The 24,538-nt window shown below is 39.0% G+C and overlaps 1 protein-coding gene across 3 annotated transcripts in view; it reads left to right on the top strand.

Moving 5' to 3' along the window:
- Positions 1–24,538, top strand: part of PLXNB2 (plexin B2) — a 248,868-nt gene that overhangs the window by 183,529 nt on the left and 40,801 nt on the right. For all 3 annotated transcript variants that reach the window (XM_021555245.2, XM_021555246.2, XM_021555247.2), the window contains 8 exons: positions 1,023–1,137; positions 1,817–1,919; positions 2,392–2,493; positions 8,054–8,146; positions 9,291–9,372; positions 14,593–14,765; positions 16,915–17,063; positions 19,965–20,073. In XM_021555245.2, coding sequence (XP_021410920.1) covers positions 1,023–1,137; positions 1,817–1,919; positions 2,392–2,493; positions 8,054–8,146; positions 9,291–9,372; positions 14,593–14,765; positions 16,915–17,063; positions 19,965–20,073 — 926 coding nt within the window. The remainder of the gene's footprint in view (positions 1–1,022; positions 1,138–1,816; positions 1,920–2,391; positions 2,494–8,053; positions 8,147–9,290; positions 9,373–14,592; positions 14,766–16,914; positions 17,064–19,964; positions 20,074–24,538) is intronic.

Below are 24,538 nucleotides of genomic sequence, written 5' to 3'. Positions count from 1 at the left end.
GGACCCTCCTGTGTCTCAGCTTGTTGTTCCTCGTTCTGTCTGAACAGACTGGCCCCATCCTTTTGGACACCTGCCTTTAAGATATTTGTATGCGTGGTATTTGTATATACTCCTAGCAGTCCTGAGACATCCAGTTACTTTTTTAAAGTCCTATTGATGTTGGAAAACTCTGGGTTGTTTGGTTCCAAAAGGAATTTCTAGGAAGGATGCCTTTTCTCAGTCATGTTGTTAGGAAATCCCCTGTAATTCCTGTGAGTCTGAAATATTCAAGGGGACCCAGTGCAGGCAGAGGTAACTTTCAGCCAAGCAGCTGATGGTCTTCCAAGAACCTGCTCAAGGAAAGCAGAGTTTGAAATTGCTCAATAGCTTGTGAAATAGCTTGTCATAAGGGCTTAATGATTCTGCAAAAGGTATTTCAAACAGTTTCACTCTTTAGTAATAATCCAGACAAGAAGTAAATTTGTGGAGAAATCATGTGTGGCAAACTGAAGCTCACAAGTGCCTGTGGTAACTGTTGCAGGCACTGTTGGGCCTTAACCACAAAGATCACTGGCTTGAATTGACATAACATTTTTAACTCACAAATAAAATAATTTTACATGTAGAATATTCATATTTAAGAAAATGTTTTATTTAAAATTACTGTTCGTGTTCCAGTTTTCATCTGTGTTCGATTATGTCTAATCAGTTTTCCTTGTTCTTCTAGACTCTTTAAAAATATAGCATGATGATAGCACCACTGAAAAACACTTCCATAAAACAAAGTTATTCCTTAATTTTGCTTCTTCCCTTTTTTCTCTCTCTGCTTTTCTTCTGAGAACCGTGTGCTGAAAAATTTAGTAAAGCTTAAAAAGACAAAACAGAATTTACAGACCTAAAGTCATGAGATCCAAAGTGTTAACAGTATAGTTAAATATTTGCTTATGTCCTGTAAAATAATAAAACTGTTATCATTGTATCATTCAGCTCAAGAGCTGAAGAATTCAACAACCACTTGGATATTTTTTTTCCTTTTGTGATAGATCATGTTTCAGTTCCACTTCAGTTAACCTTTGAAAAGAACAAGATTTTCTTTGCATCACATACTTACCCTTTTTATGACTGTGAAGAAGCAATGAATCTTATTGAAAATCAGCCGTAAGTATTTCAGCTTCTTAAATGTTTAGATCCTGTAGCTTGGTGTGTTAGGTAACTGGCACCTGAATTACTCAATCATTTCATAATTAAGCCTTTGGCATTCAAAATTTGTGAGTGTCCAAATCCTTTTTCTTACATTTTAATGGAGTTTAAAAATGGTCGAAGGGCACCTGGTGATCCAGCAATATCAAGCATGGAATAGAAATATTCATGGCACATATAATTAAGGCCTGTTCATTGTGTTTCCATTTCTGTAGCTGCTAATGTGTCTGCAGGTGAGCAACATGGACATCCGTGTGCCTACTTGCTCCCTGTAGCGATCGTAGTTTGGTGCTTTGGTTGCAGTGCCTTCAAACAGGGCAGGTGCAGCCAGCCCAATCCCTCTGTTCATCCCTATGTATAAGGTTGATCAAAATCACTTCCAGTTCTGTTAGGCTTTATCTCAAAGTTTTTGCAAATGCTATGGTTTTTTGATCCTTGCTCAAATATTTATTTAAGGCATAAAATAGCTTTTTGGGGTTCTTGATCTGTTTTGATGAATTTTTGAGCTTAATATAGTAAAGAACACTCTAACAGACTGATCTACCCTCTATGAATAAATATGGAATTTAATTTACTTTTTTTTTTACTGGGGGAAAAAGCCTGACAATTTGTCATGACTACCATGTTATATTTGTAGATGCTATTCCTGTGCAAGCAATAGATGGAATTGCCAGTGGGACTGGAAGAGACATATCTGTGAAGAGTCCTCTTCAGTACAAGATGTGATTAAACAAAATATGGTAATGTTTAAAAATAAGATTATTAGGTTTTTTATTAGACCACTTCAGTATTTTGTTTGCTGGCTCTCTCATATCAGTTGGTTGAATTAGAGATTTGAAAATTATTCTAAAGTTAACTCCAGAAGTGTAAGGGTTTTTTTTAGTGACAGTGTGGGGGTGGGAATTTAAGGGTGTGATTGATGCGGGGCAGTGAGTCTGAATAACTTCTGAAAGGATATTTCTGTTCCTTTTACTATTTTGCTTCAATGGGAGGAACGAGATTTCAAGGCAGGGATAGATAATCACCCACAGCTTTGACATACGCTGCAGTCATTTTTAGCATGTCTAATTTGAAAGGGTGTAATAAAATCTGTCACTGTATTTTAAGCATGAAGTTCTTCACAACAATCATTCTATTGTCCAAAGGCCATTGGAGCTTGTTGTGATAAGATTTTTTTATTTGTGATAACATATAAAATGTATCTCTCCCCAGGAAGAAGAATGCCCACAGTTTCTAAACCCTGACCCTTCAATAATACCTATGGAGTACCAAACAACTGTATATTTTGAGGGAAAACATCTAGATTATTATCGGGTAAGCAGATTAATTCAATGCTAGCTGTCATTTGAATGACTCTTAAACTGCATCCACACCCCTAAACTAAAGCATTAGTTCATGTGCCTTGGAGATCCTGCTTGTAATTTAAAGAAAGAAAAGGGCTACACATTCAATATTGATATAATATTGGTTACTGTGGTAGAGTGATCACCAAGAGAAAATCAGAGCTGGAGAAAATACTCTAACTGTTAAAATGTAGAGAGCACTTTAAAGAATGTAAGCTGGACCTATTAAACCACTGGACAATTATTTTTCCTGTAGTGAAATGAGAGATGTAGGAATTGTCATTGTTTCACATCTTTTTCTAATTAAATACTTGATGGGTTTTGTTGCTATTGTTCTAGAATGACATCACTTTGTGTGCTTAATTCACTTTTCACCTTCCAAACACAAAAATGCATTCAGACATTAAATGTTTCTTAGTTTGGCTAATATCATCTTTTGCTTCTGTGTGTGTGTGTGTGTATGTGTGTGTGACCATCAAACCAGAAGATTAGGTATTTTGTCACCCATAGCAAAGGCTTCTCTTTCTTAGTACTTGCTTCCAGAAAATAAATTACAAGTCTAAGTCAGATAGACCCCAGGGTTTTAATTGCATTATTGTCTAGACAATGCATAAAATGTTATTGTTAGTTGGATAAAAACGAAGCTTAAAAAACATTTTTAGATGATAACTCAAGTATTGTTATCAGTTTCTATTCTTTGTTTCTGTGTTGTCTTTGTGTAAATGTGAATTGATGATAGATGCACTGGGGAGTGCATCGATTTCTTTTAATACTGGCCATCTATCAAGGGAAAGAAGGCCATTCTTTTTGAGTTTTTTTTTTCCTTTTTCAAATTGGAATGCTGTATAGCTTCTAAATTCCTTCTATCACCTTTGCTGCTCCTGCCAAGGGATGGAAAAGGGTCAATGGGCCTGAGAAGTAGCAATATAAGAAGGGTATTCAGAGAAGTGCAAAAAGCAACCAGTAAGCACCATATAAAGGCCATGATGTGTGTCACTACTATAAACATCAATGAAAACTGTGCTATAAGAACATATGTTCAAAAATAAACATTTTTGTTTGAAGACCTTTAAAATATATGCAGCAATGAAATACAAATTTGGTGAATTTGGTCTGTTCTCCAAGATGCCAGAACTGGTCCCTGGTAGGATGTCTGGCTGTGTGCAACATGTGGCATACAACACCTCTGCCACACCCGCAGCTAATTGAAAAGTATTCTAGAGATTATACTTGTATATCTTTTGCTTAACATTGTGAAGAGCCGTTTTTCTGCCCAAGAGGAAAATTGTTTCCTGCTCCCTTGTTATAATTGGAAGAGCCCTTTCTCTCTCTGGAGAAATTCAGGGCAGATGCATAATCTAGATGTGCTGAATTTGACTTCTAGTGGACCCTTGTCCTCCAAGGAGAAACAGCAGCAGGAATGCAAAAGCTACTTAATCTAATTTATTATTCTATGAATAAGCACTTTAATCTTTCTGAACTACTAGTAACAAAAAGGGAATGAAGAAAAGGCTGCTGGGGATTTTTAATTCTGTGAGATATCAATTGCATTTAACAAATGCAAAGACACATCCTGTGGATTGAATGCTTTGTCACGAGTAGCAATGTTTGACAGTTTGCCTATAGAATGTATTTCTTTAACTTGGAACTGGGAAGGCTTACAAGGAGTTCAAGTCTCTGTAGGAAGTCAAAGTAAATGCATAGCCCCAAAACTGGAAATATGCTGGAGAGCAGTGAGTGTCAAATGATGTCAGAGTAACTTTTCTTGGGTGGGAACAATGTGAAAATGTCATCTCTGTCATGTGGTCAGATCATATATCTTGGTACAGAGATGTGTTTTTAAGTCAAAACAAGAATGTCTTTAGTGATAGGACTTCAACAAACACAGACGGTGACTACAGCTGTATACATAGCCCTTTAATATATGTGATAATAGACAAATAAGGCATGAAATAGTTGTAATCATACATGCACTCATGCCTGTGGAATCATACTATGTGAAGCAGTAACTTTGATGACTGAAAGTTCATTTGAATGAAGGGCATAACTTTTACACTCAGCCTTTGGTAAACATTTCATGGAAAACAGGGTGGCTCAGGAGAAGCCATGGATGGATATTTTGTAGGGGTTGGCCCATAGCCCAAATACTAAATAGCATTTGGCTTCTCATGTGGAACAATTTTGCCACAGGATATGCTGGGCATTACAGCATCTTTGAAGCTAGCAGTCATGCAGCTATGAACATATTTAAAGTCTTTATTGGTTAGGACATTGGTATATCCATTCTCCTCCTATTTTCTTTGCCTAAATACTTTCTTAGAAAAGGCAAAAAATTAATGTTGTGATGTCACTTTCAACTACTGGTTCTATTATCTTGATTCTAATCTGTGCTTTACTTAAAGGGGTGTTGCACACTCAGCTTTGCCATGGGTGACTAAGTGCACTATCCAACATTGTGCATATAAACATCTTCATCTCTAGGTGGAGATTAACATTAAAGAGCTTACTTAGTGAGGTGGAGAGGTAAATGACTTAAATGAGAGGTAAATGACTGCTGCAGAACTATGTCAAGAATTATTTCTATACTGGAAATATAGAAACTGATATACTTCCACTGAGGGTAGAAGTATAAATTCACACATTTTGTATGCTCCTCTTAACTTGTAAATGCTTAAAGTACAAAGAATAAGTCTCCTTGTGATAGCTTCCACTGTAGCTAAAAGAGGAGGAGCTGTTGACTGTTCTTCTGCCCCTCCTTCCTCTGAAAAGATTTCAGTCGGAAGGAGAGATAAATCCAAGCTGTTGCCATTCTCGTGGGAATAGCGCCATCCAGGACAGGCAGAGGGAGGGAAGTTTAGTACTGATCAGGCATACTGCATGCAGTTTCTGAGAGGCATTCTCCAGCTGAGTCCTTGAAAGATTGGCACAGTAGGAGAGACAGATGTACGAGCATCAAGATAACCTTATTAGCCCGCCAAAGATTTTCGTTAAAAGTAATTTCCCATTTGGATTTGTCTTTGTCATGTGTGTCTGATGTGTAACCTGCTTCCTATATTTGCTACACATCTCTTGCCCCAAAACTACTGTGAGCTCTGCTGCCTTCTGCTCAAGAGCCTGGTAAGCAGCTCCTGATTTCAATGCACTCCAGGTGTCAGCTGTCACACACCAAAGCTCTCCTCGTCTCCCAGAGTCTGCTGTTAAGCATGTAGGAAAGCCTTACACAGGAGCAGCAGAATTTGAACATTTTTGAAAAACACATGTTATCATGTTATATTAAAATATGTGGGGCAAGAAAAACAAGGCAGCATTCCTATAAAAAAACATTTGTAAGAAGGTGCGTTAAAACTTGGACTATGTAAATGTTTTCTGTAAGGCAGAATGGGCTATAAATTTTCAGACAAGGCTTTTCAGAGCTCAGTCAGTTGCTTATTTTCTATATCTAGCTTCCTAGAAGGAAGAAATAAAAGGTTTGTTTTCTTCTATAAAATAACCACCCAGAGCATCAAGTCAGGTCCTTTATCTGGTTAAAACATTGTCCTCCTCAGCAACATTGGTGGGCTCATGTCCACTGCCCAGCCTGTCACAGTGAGGGTGCAGTAGGAAAGCTTTCCACTGCATTAATTAGATAAAATTAGTGACCCAGAAGGTGGTACCTATGTTTCCAACATTGAAGAAGTAACTACAAATAAAAAGGATAAGATGCTCATACCCAAGACTTAGATGATAGCAGGAGACAATACCTTTGGAGGAGTACTTAACCTTTGGAGCAGAAAAGAGGAATCAAATAACCATTATGTTTTTGCCGTGTGCACTCCAGACTCAGATGGCTCTGGTGAAAACCAGGGACTAGTTCTTTACATGCACAATGAAGTTCTCAAGAAGTTCAGCAAGGCCACTGAGCAGGTCCTGCACCTGGGGTAATGCAGAGTGGGGGTTGAATGGATTGAGAGTAGCCTTGTGGAGAAGGACTTGAGAATGAAACTTGAATGAAGCTTGAATGAAACTTGAGAATGAATGAATCAGATATGAACTGGCAATGTGCACTTGCAGCCTGAAAAACCAATCATGTCCTGGGCCGCATCAAAAGAAGTGTGGCCAGCAGGTCAAGGGAGGTGATCTATCTTCCTCCAGTCCACTCTCCTGAAACTTCAGCTGGAGTATAGCATCCAGCTCTGGGGTTCCCAGTACAAGAAAGATGTAGACCTGTTGGAATGGGTCCAGGGAAGAGACATGGAAATGATCAGAGAGAAGGTGAGAGGTGGAGTTACTCTTGTTTGAAGAAAAGCTGACAGAGTTGAGGTGGTTCAGTGTGGAGGAGGGTCATGAGAGACATTTTTGTGGACTTTCAATATATAAAGAGGGCTTATAAGAAAGATGGAGACATTTTACCAGGGCCTGTAAGGTCCTGCTAAAGTGGCAACATTTTTTTGAAGTGAGAGAGGGTTGTTTTAGAGAGATAAGGAAGAAATCTTTTGCAATGAGGATGGTGAGAGACTGGAACAGGTTGCCCAAGATACTTGTGTGTACCCCATCCCTAGAAATGTTCAAAGCCAGGTTGCATGGGGCTTCGAATACCCTGATCTAGGGAAAGATGTCCCTACCTATGTCAGGATTGTTGGACTAGATGGTCTTTGAAGGTCCCTTCCAACCCAAACCATTTTTGTAATTCTGTAAAGGTGAAGGTTTTCTTGTCCCCAAGTGAGTTGTGATTTCATAAGTCTTTACCAACATTAGTGTATGAAAATATCCTTGCTACTCACTTCTTTTTAATATTCTTCTGGCAAAGCTGTTTGCATGTCTGTCCTATGGGCAGGAGAATGACCCAGCACAGAAACAATGTCATGGGATGAGGATTTTAGCCAGCCAAGGTCTTTGACTGAATCACAGAACAGCCAAGCTGAGAGTTTTGTCAGTGCAGTAAAGATCAATATGTTCTACTGACTTAAGACAGGAATCAATAGATTTTGGATCTAGGGAGAAGAAAGGGGAAGAAGATGTCTAGGAGGTAGTAACACCCTTAAATTAGTGCTGCCATTGAAGACCGTCCTATGAAAATACAGCTGGAGTCATGGTAAGGCAGGAGAAAGGCAGCAAGAGCTGAGAGATGTTCATTCCAGTTTCTCATGCAACTCTTGCACTGATGCTCTGCCCAGAATCCCTACAAAGAAAACCTTTAAGGGCAGAACTCACACAGCTCTGTTAATAACACATCTGATGTGTGAAGCCATCCAGTATTCACATTTCTTAGCTTTTTCTTACTGCTCCCTAAAACAGAGTGCTATATATTGTCATGCTTTCCTTGAACTTTTTGGTGTGCCTACCATGAATGAATGTTGGAGGAGTGCAGCAGAGTCACAGATTGCTCTGCCTCAGCTTCTCTCTAGCATTGCTTTAGAACATGACTGTAACCAGTTAGCCTTCTCCATTTGGATTTGATTACTGAATATCGCTGAACAGGATATTGCCTCGTGATATTTTGCTATGCTTGGTGATTCTGTACAAATTCTAAACTGACATTTTTTCAACCTTAGGGTAAAAAATTTGTGGTTGGAAACAGCCAGTTTGAATTTGAAGCTTCTGTTGATGAGTCAGAGGAAGGAAAATTTTCATTCGTGAATAAAGAGGTAAATGTGAAAATACGATTCACTTACCAAATATGCTCAGTTCTTCTTCTAAACTGTTCCAGTAGCTACATGTGTCCAGAATTGCACAGGTAATATGTGTTTCCCCCAGAAAAGAAAGTCAAAGGCTACTGTTTTGGCCCAGAGCTCCTGAATTCTCAACTCAAAGTCCTCAATCTTTCTCCTTGATTTCTCCACCTGTGTAACCCATGGAATTATTGAACTGTCTCTGGAGGAATTTGAGACTACTACTGTTTTATTCTTCACTTTTTATGCAATCTAGTGAAGTCATTGAGGATAAAATGCAAGAATTTCCTCTCCACATTCCAATTCATTATCTTTTGTATCTGTAAAAATGGGAATGGTAAGAATGGTAACAATATATGTTGCTTGGCTACCAAGCAGTTATTCTTCTTTCACTCTGGCTTGTTTTATTGAGAAAGGAAAAATATTTTTAAATGGTCTATTTTCTAAGCTCCAAGTCTGACTCACAAATGTTAGGCTGACTTTAAACTTTATATCTTGCAAGCTTACTAACTAGTTTTGAGAATTAATGAGCATTTTCACATCATCTGTGCCTAGCACAAAGCATTTGCTTCATCAAGCGTCTGTATTTTTATTTGTTCTTCTTGTTTCCCAACAATTGTCATTGCTGTTCTTTCAGCATGAGCAGAAGCTCATGTCTTGGAGCATGTGAACCTTGTGATTTGGCTGTAAAATGAGGAGGCTGCACTGTAAAAGATGCAAGAGATTTCCCCTCCATGTGGTGCGAGTCTGCTGTGCCCACAGAAGTAATGGGGCCAGATGGTGTGGGAAGGGAGAACTCAGCAGGGTCAGCAGCTATACTTACTGCCTCTGAACAGCACTTTTGCTGCTTTGATGCTTATAACCAAATGTAAATTAAATTAATGAAAAGCAAGCATTCAGATATTGCTGTCCCTTGGTACTTGAAAATTCTGATTGTGAAGGATTAGGTTCATTAAAACATTTTTCTATAAATGTATCTGCCCAAGATGATAAAAGGCCATAAGGCTTGGGAGAGTTTCTAATACCTTTACATGTCTGATTATTGAGAATCATAGAAAATGCATTAAAATAACTTTGCCAAATAAAGGTATAAATATCTCTATTATGTCATCTTTTCTAGTTTTCCTATAGTGCAAATGAGACCCTACAACTTAACTTGTCCATAAAAACAGATATGGTCAAGATTGACAGCAAACTGGTGGGTAAGTATGAAATATGGGATTAAAGGGAGATTAATTACAGTAAGCAGAAATCAATTCCTTTATATTTTGGAGTCTTGTTAATAAGAATATTTGTAGGTTTTACTGGTTTCAGTGAAACTGACAGATCTGACATATGAAAAGTTATTCATATTAAACTAATGCATTAAACATCTGTGTTGTCAGCAAGTTTGCCAGTGGCACCAAGCTGTGTGGTGCAGCTGACATGCTGGAGAGAAGGGGTGGCATCCAGAGGGACTTTGATGGGCATGAGAGGTAGCCCTGTGCAAACCTCATGAGGGTCAGCAAGGCCAAGTGCAGGGTCCTGCACATGGGTTGGGGAAATCCCAAGCACAAGTACAACCTGGAATGTGAAGGGATTGAGAGCAGTCCTGCAGGGCTTGACAAGCTGGACCCAGCAATGTGTGGCTGCAGCCCAGAAACCAGTGATATCCTGGGCTGGATCAAAAGCAGTGTGGCCATCACAGCTGGGAGGGGATTCTCTCCCTCTACTCCACTCTTATGACACCCCACCTGCAGTGCTGCATCCAGCTCTGGGCCTGCCAGTAAGAAGGACATGGACCTGTTGGAATGAGTACAGAGTAAGAATGGCCACAAAGATGATCAGAGGGCTGGAGCACCTCTCCTATGAGGAAACGCTGAGAGAGTTGGGGTTGTTCAGCCTGGAGAAGAGCAGGTTCCAGGGAGACCTTATTGCAATTTTTCAGTACTTAAAGGTCACTTATAAGAATGATAAGGACAAACTTTTTTGCAGGGACTGTTGAATCAGAATAAGGGGTAATGATTTTGCACCGAAAGAGGGTAAATTTAGACTAGATATAAGGAGGAAGCTTTTTTAAAGGGAGGCTGATGAAACACTGGCACAGGTTGCTGTGCTCATTTCAGCTGGGGTAGAGTTAGTTTTCTTCACACTGGCTAATACAGGGCTGTACCAGAGAGGTGGTAGATGCCCCATACCTGTAAACATTGAGGTTCAGGCTGGATGGGCCTCTGAAGAATCTCAGAGTCATAGAATTGTAGAATATCCTGAGTTGGAAGGGACCCACAAGGATCATCAAGTCCAGCTCCTGGCTGTACACAGGACAATCTCAAAAATCACTTGATCTAGTCGAAGATGTCCCTACTCACTGCAGAGATTTGGAATAGGTGACCTTTAAATGTCTCTTCCAACCCAAAATATCCTGATTTTGTGATTCTATAATTTTCAAGATTGCTTTTGCTCTGAAGTGCAATCATAATAGCAAAGCTTTGAAATTCATACTTAAGTATGAAAATTAAAGACTTAAGTATTTTGATATTTTTTCTTCCAATGATCTTTTCCTTTCTTCAACTTTCCTTGTCCATATGAGTCACAGCCACTCATATGGACTTTACCTGAAATCTCATCTCTTAGCTGTGTCTCAGTTCAGACAGGTTCTGCAGTCCCTGTTAGCTGGCAATCAAGAAAACACAGAAACATTCAGTGTGTTTTCAGCTCATTACTCTATTCATTTATTTCAATTAAAAAATAAATTAAGATTTATAGCACAAAGACTTGATCTCTGATAAAATCTCTTTATGAATATAAATTTTATTTCTTTTCAACATACAATAATGAAGCAATGAAGCCTAGTCTTGAGCTGAGGTAAGAAAGCTCCTTTAAAATTAATGGAGCAGTACCTAGGAGCTGAGACCTACCTTACATGTCTTTGGACTGACATTTAAGGCAGAATATTGCAAAAACTATGAGGCAACCCTCTTGTTACATGCTTAAGGGGTCAACATCAGGAAAATACTAGTAGCCCAAGTAATTTCTTCTGCAGAATAAATCTTTAGACTGTATTTTTCCTACTGTGTGATATTTAAATTTATTCCCTTTCATATTGGCAGCATGAACTATGTTTTTAGAAGATTTTCCTTATGGTTCTGTGTGCAATGTTAAAAGACTTAAAAGAGGACCTGGCATGAATGTTACAGGGAGGTCATATTACAATCTCACACTGTCTTAATTTCCATTCCAGAGGCTGTCATATTTAAAACAGCAGAATTTTGACCAAATATTCCCAACATCTTTTTTCCAAGTCAGGGAAAAACATTAAAAACAAAACAAAACAAAAAAGTAGCTAAATTATTCAAGAAATGTTATCATTCAAATTGAAATATAGAATACTTCCAAGAGGGGAATTGGAAAATTATCAACAGATGTCTCTTTTTAGTATAAAAGGGATTTTTAAAAATCCAAATTCTTTCTGACTTTTCTCCCTTGCCGTATGAAATCCAGAGCGTAATGTGTTTTTATGCATCTTGAAAAGAATTGGCTTTGGGTATATGGCTGCTGCTGAGAAGCACCTTTGAACCCACCAGTGAAAGAACCCTTTCTTTGTATGACACTTAGTGAATACTAAGTTATGATAGCATTTTTACATCTCGAGCCATCAGGGGTTCTGAACAGTGTGAAATACAATATATCCCTTTTATCCTTTGTCCTTTTTATCGATGATATCACAGCTGGTATCTCAAGGTGATGGATAAGAGTCTGAATCTAATGAGTAGCTTGCTGCTGGAACATATAATGAGCTGATCAGTGAACAAGGGGAGCAGTTAATGCGTTGAGGCCGTGGCTTTCTTCATTGCATTTAAGCAACTGGATGTGAGGGGCATCAAGACTGCAGTGCTGACATTGTTTACTGACAGGTGGAACAAGAATCTCTGTCCAGCCAATGGAGGATAATAAAGTAATGCAGTAAACATATTCCCATGCTGTACCTGGTGGCCATGTGGTCATCTGGGTGGAAATGCAAGGTTTGGAAAGCAAAGGGGAGGATTTGTTCAACACTATTTATTGTTCAAGTGTCTGTGCAGCAGTAGTCTTCCAGAGTGCTGGAATAATAAAGCAGTCTGGTTCCTGTAAAAGCAATTTGCAGTGAGGAAACATTTCTTTGCCACTGTCCACAGAGCAAACAGCAGCATGCATGGGCTGTCAGTCTGGTGCTTTTCCCCAGCACTATGTCTGCAAACAACATACAGAGTGGACAACTGGCACACAAACTGCAGGAAATATTACTAGGTTTATGTTTATTGCTCAGTGCCTTCTATATTGGTGTGCTCAGTTTATGAAGCAAATGATGCTACTCCTGCTTTGTGCTCATCAATTCTATGGAAGTTCAAGATAGAGATTGAATCAAATGGATGCTCTTTCTCATTGATTCATTTTTACAAATACCAAAATCCCTCAGTTTTGCATGCACATCTAATGTTTCTTCAGCTGATTTTGTGCTTGTAAAGCTATTGAATCAAGATATGCTTGAATACTAGATACACTGACTAGAGGTAAGAAAGGGTTAAAATCAGCCTGCATCATTGCATTAACTCTTCATTGTAAGGGAAAGGAAAAGACCTGTTATTATCTTAAAGACTAGCTGTGAAACTGGATGCTGAGGGTTTTAAACATACAGCATTTAGAGAAAAACTGCCTGCATGGGATTACATGTTCTCCTGCAAGTGACAGAGGCTAGCCAAGATTTGAGCATCTGCAATATTGTTCATGCCTAGCAGGGGAATAAGGCCACTGCTGAAAAAATAATGGAAAACTAGCATTCTCATTTTACTTTCCATTTCACTAGAAATCTGACATGGTAGTCTCTTGTAATTAGATTTCAAGAGCTACTGCTGATGCTGTTATCTAGGAAGACAGCAAGTGTATTGAAATGCTGCTGACTGGAGAGTGGTTTTGTCAGTGTCCTATGTAGAGTCCTGCTCCTCTGAGTGCAAAAGCTTGTTTTAAATAGACATTTTTAATGACCTTTACTATATGCATCTCAAAAGGATTTACTTTTGCCCACATCTGTTTACTTTCCTTTATTTCCTACATCTTTAAGTATGAACCTCATTTGAAAAAAATCCAAAGTCACTAAGGCTGTTTCTTGGGACTTAATGAAGGTAGGGGGAAGGGAAAGATGTTGAGTCCCTGTCTTGTATTCCCCATTCCCATCTGCAAGCACATTTAACTCTTGAAAGAGCATAGGAGGAAACCTAAGAAGCTTTCTGCTGTTCTAGTAAGTTAAGTTGATTTACAAGACTCAAAAAGTGTCAGAGCCTCAGTGGCAGAGGGTGAGAGGCTGTGTGGCCAGAAATACAGAGGAGCAAAGAGTAGAGAGAAGCAGGGGAAGAAGGAGCAGAAAAGCAGGCAGTAAGATGTTTTCCTTTTTACAATAATCATCTCACCTGTCCAGGGAGGTACAGCACTCCCATGCTGGGTAATCTGGGCATTGTCCAGAGAAATGTGTGGCATCTTTTCATTCTGTTTTCTTCTGGGCTAGTTCTCAAGTGCATCTCCATATGTTTTTTTGCAAGCCCAGGCTCTCCTTATGGTGTTGAACCACAAAGATAGATATATGTCAAGACTTTGCATCTGTTTGGGAAAATTAGTTTGATTCAGTGACTGTGCATCATGCTGGAGATTGATGGGGGCCAAAACAAGCTTAGTGTCTGGGACATTTGGTCTCTGTTTCATGAGTAAGAGAGATACACTATCAGACTTGATTTCTTGGCTCAGAAGAGCTAGAACTAAACCCCACTACAGAAGGAACAAGGTGTACATCAGGGTGACAGTTCAAGACAAAAGGGAAAACAAAAGCAAGAAAACAGAAGAATGAAGAAACGCAGAGGTATTAACTTGAACAAAGGTTAACATTTTATGAAGTATTAACTTTCTGTTTGGTTCAGGCATGAGTGATGATTATGGAAAGTCCCAGGTGTCCTGGAAACAGCCTACAAAGGCAGCTCTCTTCCTTTAATTCTGTAGCTAGCAGAGATCCCATGCCTGCAGATGTCTACCCCTACTGACACCCATGCAGAATCTATACCATCCATATCTGACTTGGGATGCTCCAGGAGGACCTGATTTTTGAATTAATCTTTAAACAGTTGTATGTGTTATTGAAGTTAGTCAAAGTAAGGACTTTGAATATTTTGATGGTGCCTGAGTGACAAAAATATATTTGCAGAGTAGTCATACTCTGCATATGGATAAATGTCAGGTTTTTCCATAGAGGAAAAATAAAATTTTCTCTCAGCATCATTCAGGGGTTAAGTACAGACTGTACATATTACTCCATGACTCCACTGAACTTTATACAGAGGGTTAGTTTTTCTTCCTAAAGGACACTGAGTATCCTTGGAACAGAGAGAAACATCTAAATATGTTTGCTCTTCATCTTTCAGTGACTCTGTACAACTGCTCCTATGCGCGAAATGATTGCAGCCTGTGCCTTGCTGCCCGGCCTGAATATAAGTGTGTCTGGTGTGAAGAAGATGGCAAGCCCAGCAAGTGCGTTTATGAAAAACTCTGTCATGCTCCCCCCACTGACACGTGTCCTCCTCCAGAAATCACTCGTGTAAGATTGCTTTTTTTTATCTCCCTACCAGCATAATATTTTGCAGGAGAAAGCAGCCAAGCAAGCTCATACTGAAAGGCAGGTTTTTTTCTTGGGATGTTGAGTAAGACTCTGAAATAGCTGAAGGAAATAATGTCAGTAGTGATGCGTGTGAGATTTGTAGACTCAAAATAAGAGACTGAATGGACTCTTTGAGCCTCCTTGTTTTTCAAGCCTTGTCCTCGCTGTACCAGAAGCCAGGGTAGCAGTGCATGCTTAAAACGTGGCATTGGATTCTTGCATTCTTAGCATGGATTTTTTCTCTCATAAAATCTTTTCTATCTGAAATGCATGGTTCACTGCTCCTGCAACTACAAATACATAACAGGTTCTTTTACAGGCTTCAAGCTAGACTTTTAAATAGTATTTAATAAGGGAGCAGATTGTTTCTGCGTCACAAAGTGTTTTCCAGGTGTCAGTGATATTTTTCAGTCCACACCAGCATCAAATCCAAGGCTGTAGGAACTGAATGTAGGAAGTCAGGCAAGCCAAATGTGCACCTGACTTACTCTACAGTTGGAGCATTCACTCAGGGTCAGGGAAGATGGTTGTTCACCATCAACCATGGTTGATGGATCAGCAGGCAAAGAAAGTCATAAATCCGTGTTCTTTCCAGAAATAAGCCAAATGCTGCTTTTATGAGCATAATTGTTGAGAAAAGAGGGATACATGCTTCCACTGGGGAAATCTAAATTGCTGCAGCAGTGGTATTAGTACTTAGAAACTCAGACACACTGTTTGTTGAGAACACATCCCAAGTCATCACAAAATGTGGTAACTGTATGACAGAGGTTGAGAGTTGTAGCAGGGATGTTTCACTCAGTACAAACTGTGTCTGAAACCTGTGTCTCAAACTGAAAGAGACACTGCATAGAGACTGTGCAGTTAGAGGTGCAATGTGCCTACTGGCAGACCTGCAGTACACTGAGGAAGGTTGGCCATGAGGGTACATCAAAGAAGAAATGGCTGTTAAACAGCTGAAGTCTGCCAAGGAAGGTAAATACCCTAGAAGTTTGACAGAATGTGCGGAGAAGAATGCTTGTGTGGTATCTGTGCCCAGGTAAACATGAGTTGAGAAAAAAAGAAAAGGAAAATATTTTTTTTTAAAGTGTTTTCACCGGGGATACTGTTTCTACATTATTGTGGATTTTAAAAAAGATACTAAAATACTTTAGGTTTTTAGACCTTACATTAACTTTAGATATGAACATAACATTTGGAAAGAGCTAGACAAACAGTTGAGTAATTTTTCAACTAGTTTGTTTATGGGTTGAGTGCAAATGGACAGCCAGTGGCTAGGCAGCAGCAGAAGCAGCCACGTCTCTGTGCTCAGACTTGCTTAGACCTGAGAGACTGATTTTGATGGAGCAGGCATTGAAGTGCAACCTCACTCTTCTTGATGGCAAACTTGCAGCCCTCCAATGCTGAAGACCTGAAAAGGTCTTACTGAAGGCACTCCAAACATTGTGTAGGAAAGCAGGTTAGCCTCCCAACAAATATTCCCAATTGAAGTGCCTGTCAGGGCCATATTCCAGCCTGAGCAGTCCACTGCAACTGCATGATCTTCTCTGTCCCCATTTTATTTACAAATTACTTGGTTAGCATCAGCCCATGCTGCAGCACATTACCATGAGATGCTGTAAGGAAAATCAAGGGACTGGAAGAATTTTTAAAAACACTATGCAGGGCAACACTGTGTGTTAGGAAGGTACACTGCTCTGCTGTGAACCTAAAGGGATAAAATCACAACAACAAAATTCTGGAAAAGCTCTGTGGAAGGACTGTGAGAAGAGTGAAATTCATTTGTTTTTCAAAATCACAGTGGAGGAAGCAAAATTAAAACAGAATAAACACCAGGCAAGAGTTTTGTACATAACAGTCTGCTGCAGGAGACATGAAATCTTCAGCTGTTGAATGCTAGTTCTGAGCTAACAGATGATTAATTAACATTAAAAAGTTGCATAGCATGTTTTTTGTTTGTCCTACAAGAAACATCTGCATTTCAAGTGTTGGTAAGTCAAAGTAGCTTTAAATAATATAGAAGAGCAACATAGTCACTGCAGTATTTAATTTTGTTTGTTTTTTTTTCCTGTCCTTTATGCAAACACAGATTGAGCCAAAAACTGGACCACTAAGTGGTGGAATTCTTTTGACCATAATGGGATCTAACTTGGGAATAAAGGCAGAAGATGTAAAAAATATAACAGTGGCAGACAAGGAATGTCTTTTTAAAGAGGAGTTCTACTCTGTTTCCACAAGGTAATTGATGGATGCTTTTCACAAGATTGTAGAAGAAAAAAGGAACCTCTGTGCATTTTCAAGAAAATATGATCTTCTTGTGGTTACAAAAAGTTGCCATTTGAAGAAAGAACTATTGCTATGATATACATGCAATAGTTCATAGTAACATGTCTGACTCTTTATTTAAAATTATTATAGATTGAACACAGCAACAAATTTGCAATGGTGCACTACCATCCTGCTCCTGACTGAAGTTTTTTTCTTACTTGATTGAAAAGCTTTCATAAACTATTTCTGCATATATATCAAGACTGTTTTTACATTAAAGGCATTCTGCATGTGCATCTAGTCATTAAAACTTTGCTAAATCTGAACCACAGTGAAGCCAAGCATACAAGATTTATGGGAAAGTAGGCAAAACAAGAGGAAGCTTAAATCTGTTTAGTCCAGCCACAGAGTTTCTTGCCTGGGGACAGGGAGGGAGCCCAGAGCTTAGGTTTAGCTGTAGATGACTAAATTTCATCTCAAAACCAACAAGTCCATGGATGTTGAATTGCCTAAGCAGGTTGGTAGAAGTTTTGTGGATTACTTGTCACACTCTTAAGCAGTGCCAAATATTAAAACAGAATGCCTAAATTCTTCTAGGTAGGTAGCTAGGTGTTTACTGCAGATTATATCAAGCTTCTAATTTCAAGAGGGAAATACCCTTTTGATAGTAGCTGATGAAAAGCATAATAGGAAGGTTCAGTAGTAATATTAAGAGTAATGACGGATTTTTCTTTCATTCACTTTTGACAGCTGCAATTCAAACCTTGGCTTTCTTTTCCTTCCTATAATATAAAGTAAAACACAGTAAATTTTTGCTATTCCTGTGGCTTGTTTTGAAATTGACTTTGAAGATACCTAAGTGATTATTTTTCAGCTTTTGAAAAATATTTAGCTTTAGTCAATGTGTGGATCAGGCATTTAGAAGCTTCCCAGGCCTCTAGGATTGGAGAAGGTAACGAGTAACTGTTTCTTTCTTACTGCTTCCCAATTTTATTGCCATCACTCCTGCACTTACATGTACTTCCAACCAGTCATCTTTCCCCATTCCCTATTTTCAGTGTTTGCAAAAGCTACACTGAATTGCAACATAGCCTTACAAGAATTTCCCCATCCTTTTGGCTTTTTCTAAAGCTTTTTGATATTTTTAAATACATGGAAAGGAGCCAGAACTGAGATGACTGGTTCCTGGTATCATAGCAACATTACTGGTTTCCTAAGTTCTGGCAAGATAGTAATGGGTGACAACAAATGCAACTTGCATCATGTCATTTATCAACAAATTAGTGGGTTTTGAAGGATGTCTCTGGCTAAGGAAGCCTTAAAAAAAGAAGTTGTCAAAATCTTCTAGTAGATATCTTTAATTTTCTGTATTTGTCTTCCTCTGTTCTTTTTTATAATTATTACCTTCTTTTTATAAAATTAAATTTAAAAATAATAAAAAGTGCCTTGCCTTGCTTCCCCATCCTTCTTCAGTTAAAAGCTAGTCTTTATAGCAGACAGTGGCTTCCATGCACAGCAAGATTTAAGACACTTAAGGGTGGTTTTTGGCTCTGTGGTGATTTAATTGTTAGCCTTGGAGAAGTCATTCTTTGTAGTTTTCCATTAGTAATGTGGGGGAAGGGAGGCAGTGCCAGCGCTGGGAAGGGGAGGGAACTTTTCTAATTAAAATCCCTGCTATGATGTTTCCCCCACACCCCCCGGTCCCGGCCCCCTGACTGCTTTCCCTAGCCTGACATATGGTAAAAATTCCTCCAAAGGCACCATTTCCTGTTTCTGCCTGACATGAAGATACAACTTCCAAGAATACAGTAGAAAGATGATGAGGAACAGGCTCAGGCAGCCGTACACATGCCAGGACATGCAAGAATTCAGAGAATTTTGTCCATTTGCCAGTACCCGGGAAAAAAAGTCTGGAGTGAACTGCAGAGGGATTTGACAATCCTTTTATTATAAGACCTGATTTAAGTACATTATACCCAGTAATTTGGAGTCATCGAGAGGTTTTTTGCTACTTTGGGTTTTTTTAAGAAATCATGCACTACTTACGGAAGAATAGCAATAATCCTAGAGGGAGAGTGACAGAAATGAGCAGTGATCCTCAGGGTGTGGCCTAAATGAAACTGACAGAGCACGCTGCGAGCGCTATATACCTCCTTATCTAATTGTATTATCAGCTTTCCATTAAGCATTTGTCCCAGTTTTCAAGTGTGTCAAATCCTTATTGCCTTTTCATGCTATCATTCTCTGGTTTACCTGTTTGAAATAACAATTTAAGCATCCCAGCTATCACTCAGCAGCAGTGTTAGTTCTAAGGCAATATTTTCTTGGCCAGTGTTCCTTGACCTCTGATTTTGCATGTGTTATCTGTGAATTTATTTTCAGAGAACAGTAATTCTGAAGGGATTGATCGTAGGTGTGAAAAGGTTTGAAGCTGAAAGGTAGCAAGATGCACAACAAAATTATCAGCAGTTAAAACACACAAAATTATAAGATAGCTGACAGTCTGATATTTGCATCAAGGAGGTGAGGGCTCCTTTGTGGGTTTGGGTTTTTTTAACATCAAAAAGTCCACAGTAAATCTTATGTCAGGTTGCAGACGTTCAAGTGACTTATGGGGCTGAATTTGAGTCTTCTGCAGACTACTGAAATGGCAGCGTACAGTGCTCAGGTTTCGGTTTTACCAGCCTTTAGATAGGCAAGCAAACTGTTCTTGGGTGGTTTTTCTGGGAATCTGAGGCAGCAGTGGATTACTTAGTACTGGATAAAGCAAAGCTGGTGCTCCTGCTGGCAGTATGTGTGGTAGCTCACATACACTGCATTGGTGTTACAGCTGTTACTTCTAACAGACAAGCTTACATTCTTTCTTTTTAGGATTGTGTGTCAAGTTGGCCCAATGAATGAACTACAACAAGGTCAAATTGAAGTTAACATCAATGGAAAATTAGGTAAATCACCAAGTGAAGTGTTGTTTACATACCAGGTAAGTGCATTTTTTTCAGAGACCCGTTTTATAGTTTCTGTATGACATAAGTTAAACTTAAGCACAAAATTGTTTGTGTTTGTCTTACTGTTTCATCAATAGCACTGTCATTGAAAAATATTAAAAAACACTTAATTCCAGCATTTCTATATACAAAAGGTGTACCAAAAATCAATTCTGATTAATCTCAAAATAGGATGATGTTGTTTGCCATCGAAGTTTAAAAGATGTGGTAAAAAAACAACTTATTCACTAGTGACATAATATTTCCGAAGTATCACTATGAAATAAAAAAAGTCAGCACTGCAAAAAATTAGGTATTCTCTGTATACATGGTGCACTATTTTAATCACGATATTTAGTCTAGGCAATTTTCTTAATTAGAAGAATGGATGCAGAGCAGCTGAAGAATAAGTAATGAAGGTACATTAATTTATTTAATAATTTATTTCATTCAAAAGTATGGCATGCAGAGCCACAGACAGCATGATGTGTGTTCATATTACTTATGTGCTTTGTTTTCAGTGTGACTATGAAAGAGAATTTCATTTCTGTGTTAATTGCTTTGCTCTAAACATGGCCCTAGCTTATAGCTGATCTAGCCTGTGGTTTTAGCAGCAATACCTTTATCTGTATCTATGAGGTCTTCAAATTTTATAAAATCATGTGATAGTTGAGAGGTTTAAATAATATCAATCCCCCATACTGATACTTAAATTACACCTATAAACTATAAAACTGTAAAACATAACTTGTGTGTTAGGCTTTTATTTTCTCCCTTATTTAAACTTCTGTCTCATTAATTCTTGATGTCTTGTGAGAAATAAAGGAAAGGAGTCAGCAATGGAATAAGTCGAGAATGACATTTAACTGAGAATATCCTTGTTTTCACAAAACAGGCTAGAAGTGGGTTTTCTGTAATTTCCAAGCAAATACCTCTTCTCTCTGGTAATACTGCTGAAAAAAACCCTATCCTTTTTGCTTGAATATGTAATCTGTTCCTTTGTGGAAATGTAGTTTACTATCCTAAACAGAGAGCAGTCATACACCCACACGTATGTTTGTGATCTCTAGGACAGAGACTATGACAGAGCTACATGAGATTTTGACACCAGTTCTCCTATCTTTCTGTGTATAAAGATATTCCCATGATTTTCATGGAAAGCATGTGAAGTTATTATGGCGTGGGTTGAAATGTTACCTGAACCACGTAGGCTTTGCAGCCTGTTTTTGGACTTGTTTTGGTGTGATTCCCTGCTCAGCCCATCTGAGAGGGACATAAGGAGCCACTGCTTTTGGCCACTTTAGGAAAAGATTCTTAATTGCCTATTAATGAGGTTCTGGGAGAAGTAGCTGTGCACGAGCATTAACTGGGTGGATGTTTTCCTGCAAGTCCAAGACTCTCTGTGTGTCAGTCTCTGCCAGCATTGAGGTTACTGAAAAATCAGATGCCTAAGCCAACTGCTGATAAAGAGCATTTTTATGAGCAGTAAATAAAGCATTTCATAAAAAGCATTTTGTTTACTTTCCATGTGGACCCTCTTTACAATATGGAAAGCACTGACAAGTAATACAATGCACACCTTAAACTGGTGACATTGGTTTCTAGTTTCATTTCTCTTAATTCCACAAGAAAACGATGCCAACTTTGGACTGTAGTAGGACTGAAGTTGGTATGGGGTATCACACTGATGCACACCTCTACAAGTGTAACATTAATGTTTTGGCTTGAGAACAGACAATCAGAGCAGACAATTGCATCAGCTAATGTTGGCTTAAAAGCTGCAGTCTTGGTTCGGTGCTTTTTTCAGACTTCTTTTAGCAGACATACAAAGTCTTTGTGCTTTGTGTAAAATCTCTTCTACTCAGCATATACAAAGGGGAAAAAAATGTTCTTTCCAAGAGCCCTTCTAAAATAAATTTTCTCTTATGTATTTCCCTGTTTCTTTGGCACATGGGATGGATACCCCTCTGCTGATCACTACTACTGTTTTTACTGTGAGCTCTGACCACTTGAAGCAGAATAGTTTCATCTTTAACAGTGACTGTTCTAAGTGCAATGGGTGGCAGGGCAGGAGTGTACACCACTGTCTCAGCCTCATACATGTGATTAGTATCTCCCAGAAAAAGCACTTGCCAAGTAGATTTAGTATAAGAAAGGATTTTTTTATATTATGAGAGTGATGAGTCACTAAGAGAAGTTGCCTAGAAAAGCTGTGTCCAATTATTCCAATAATAATTCCATTATTGGAACTGTTCAAGCCAGGATGGATGGGGCTTTGAGCAACCTGATCTAGGGAAAGGTGTCCCTGTCCATAGCAGGGGTGTGGCACTATGTGAGCATTGAAGGTCCCTTCCATTCTGAACCATTCAGTGATTCTATAAGTAGTATGTTTGGCTCTTGTTGATACCCAGTCTGAACAGTGTGATTTATTTTTAAAGGTGGATTAATGAGAATCAATAGTCAGAACAACTTGGGGCTCAGACTCATGCTTCTTTCCTGTCTGTCAGCACAGACCATTTCAGAACTGACAAATGTAAAAACCTTCATGAAACGGGTCAAAAATCCAATTAAAAGGGAAGCCATTGTTTCAATTTGAAATTATTTCTGAATAAAAATGCCTTGGCCCACAAGTGTCTGTGTTGTACGGTAAATACCTATATTTGCTGCACAACAGGGGAAGAAGGCTTTATGTCTCCCTACCAGTCACAATTTCTATATCTAGCCTGAGTTCAGTTCAAGTACAGTCGCAATGAAATTAAATTCTGATAACCCAGTCGTCCTCTGCTGGCATTTCTATTGTTGCACTATAAGCAGGCTCAGGCAATAATCATTCTCCTGTTTAGTGAAATAGAAATGAACTTCTGCTAAATTTTAATATCCAGCTATGTGGTACATCTGGAGCACTGACAGCTTGGCTGGTCTCTGAGCAGGTGGAGCAGTAACATGGCCAAAGGCCAGTCCTGCTTTTTCATTTGTTGTTAACTCTATCTGATTTGTTTGAAAAAAATGACTTCTTGTAAACCAGGACGTCTGTTTACCTAAATGAGATGAAAAACCAAAAAGAGGAAGAAGGGAGGATAAATTAGAGCCTGACCTGAAAACAAACATGAACACCACTATTCACCATACTGCAAGTTTGAATGTGAAATGAACAGTACAGTTAATTTAACTGTGGAGGGTTTCAGCTCACTCCTTGATTTTTTGCCCTGAGTCATTGCCTCCATACATTCATTTTACACTGTAGCTGGGGGCATGGGGTGAGTTTCTTTTGTGGGGAAAATTACATGCTTGTAGCCATTATGATTGATGCTGATAAACCACACATCCACAGAAGTCTGGAATTGCTTCCAGGGGTTCTTATTTTATTCTTAAGTCTTGCAGTACATCTTGTTTGTATGTTAGTCCGCATGGGGGACAGGAGAACTCCTGGATAGCTGAAAGTTTTAATGAAGTTGGCCCTTATTCATGTGGCTATTATTAGTCTTAATTCTCTATCCTCTGAGCCATGCATTTAAATACATGTCCCACCATGCAGTACTCATGATTCTGCTTGAGAGTTGACAACACTGAATGTATGATAGTGCAGATATTCCAGTCATGCATGTTTCCATTTCTCCATCAAACCTGTCTGAAGAGCTCTGTGGTCTTTTCAGAAAATCATGTGGTGTCTGCCTCATGATAAAAAGATGCTTTCAGTCCAAAGAATAAGTTGTTTAACATACCAGCCCTTTGCTTAAGTGTCCCATCCACAGCAGCCAATACACAATGCACATTGCCAAGCAAATGCTCTGCCTGGGCACCTGGAGTGCCTGGAAGCATTTGATCAGCTTACATGTGTAAGGTTTGGACAAAGCAGCCTCAGAAAGGCAGAACTCAGCTCCTCATCTCTCTGCTGTTGCAGAAACCCAGGAACTGACTTGTGTTATGGATGCTGTGACGAGGCAAGCTAGTGGGTCAGGTCAGCCACTGCAGTGAACACCAGACTGCCAAGAATGCACAGTGGAAATTCTTTGGTTGAATATCCTGTGAGTGGGTGGCTTGTCTGAAGAAATAAGAAACAGGCTCCCTTGAGTCTGAGAAAGGAGGGAAGTTGAGGGGGAAAGATCAGATCCTAATGGCTTGAGTTCCCCACTCAAAAGTTTAATTTAGCTCCTGTGGTTACCTTCATAGTCCATGAAATGACATTTTGACCTCAAAAAAGCTGGCTGGTATCTACAGCACTTCACAGGCTATGACTTTTATTTTTGTGTGCATAATATGCAAGAGTTGGCAGAATATTTTGGATTTCAGTGTGAGGCAGATAATTTTGGTAAAAAATTACTTCTTCCAGAGCCAGAACTTACTGCAGCTGGAACCAGGATGGATGAGGAGAGGGGAGAATTACTTGTGAAGGAAAGATGGCTCTGATAAAGGCAAAGCAACAACATGGCCTGTACATTTGTGAAAATCTTATCCACGTCT

This window comes from Lonchura striata, chromosome 5 (genome assembly GCF_046129695.1).
Source record: "Lonchura striata isolate bLonStr1 chromosome 5, bLonStr1.mat, whole genome shotgun sequence".
Lineage (NCBI taxonomy): Eukaryota > Metazoa > Chordata > Aves > Passeriformes > Estrildidae > Lonchura > Lonchura striata.
This window is presented reverse-complemented; position numbering and strand designations above follow the sequence as displayed.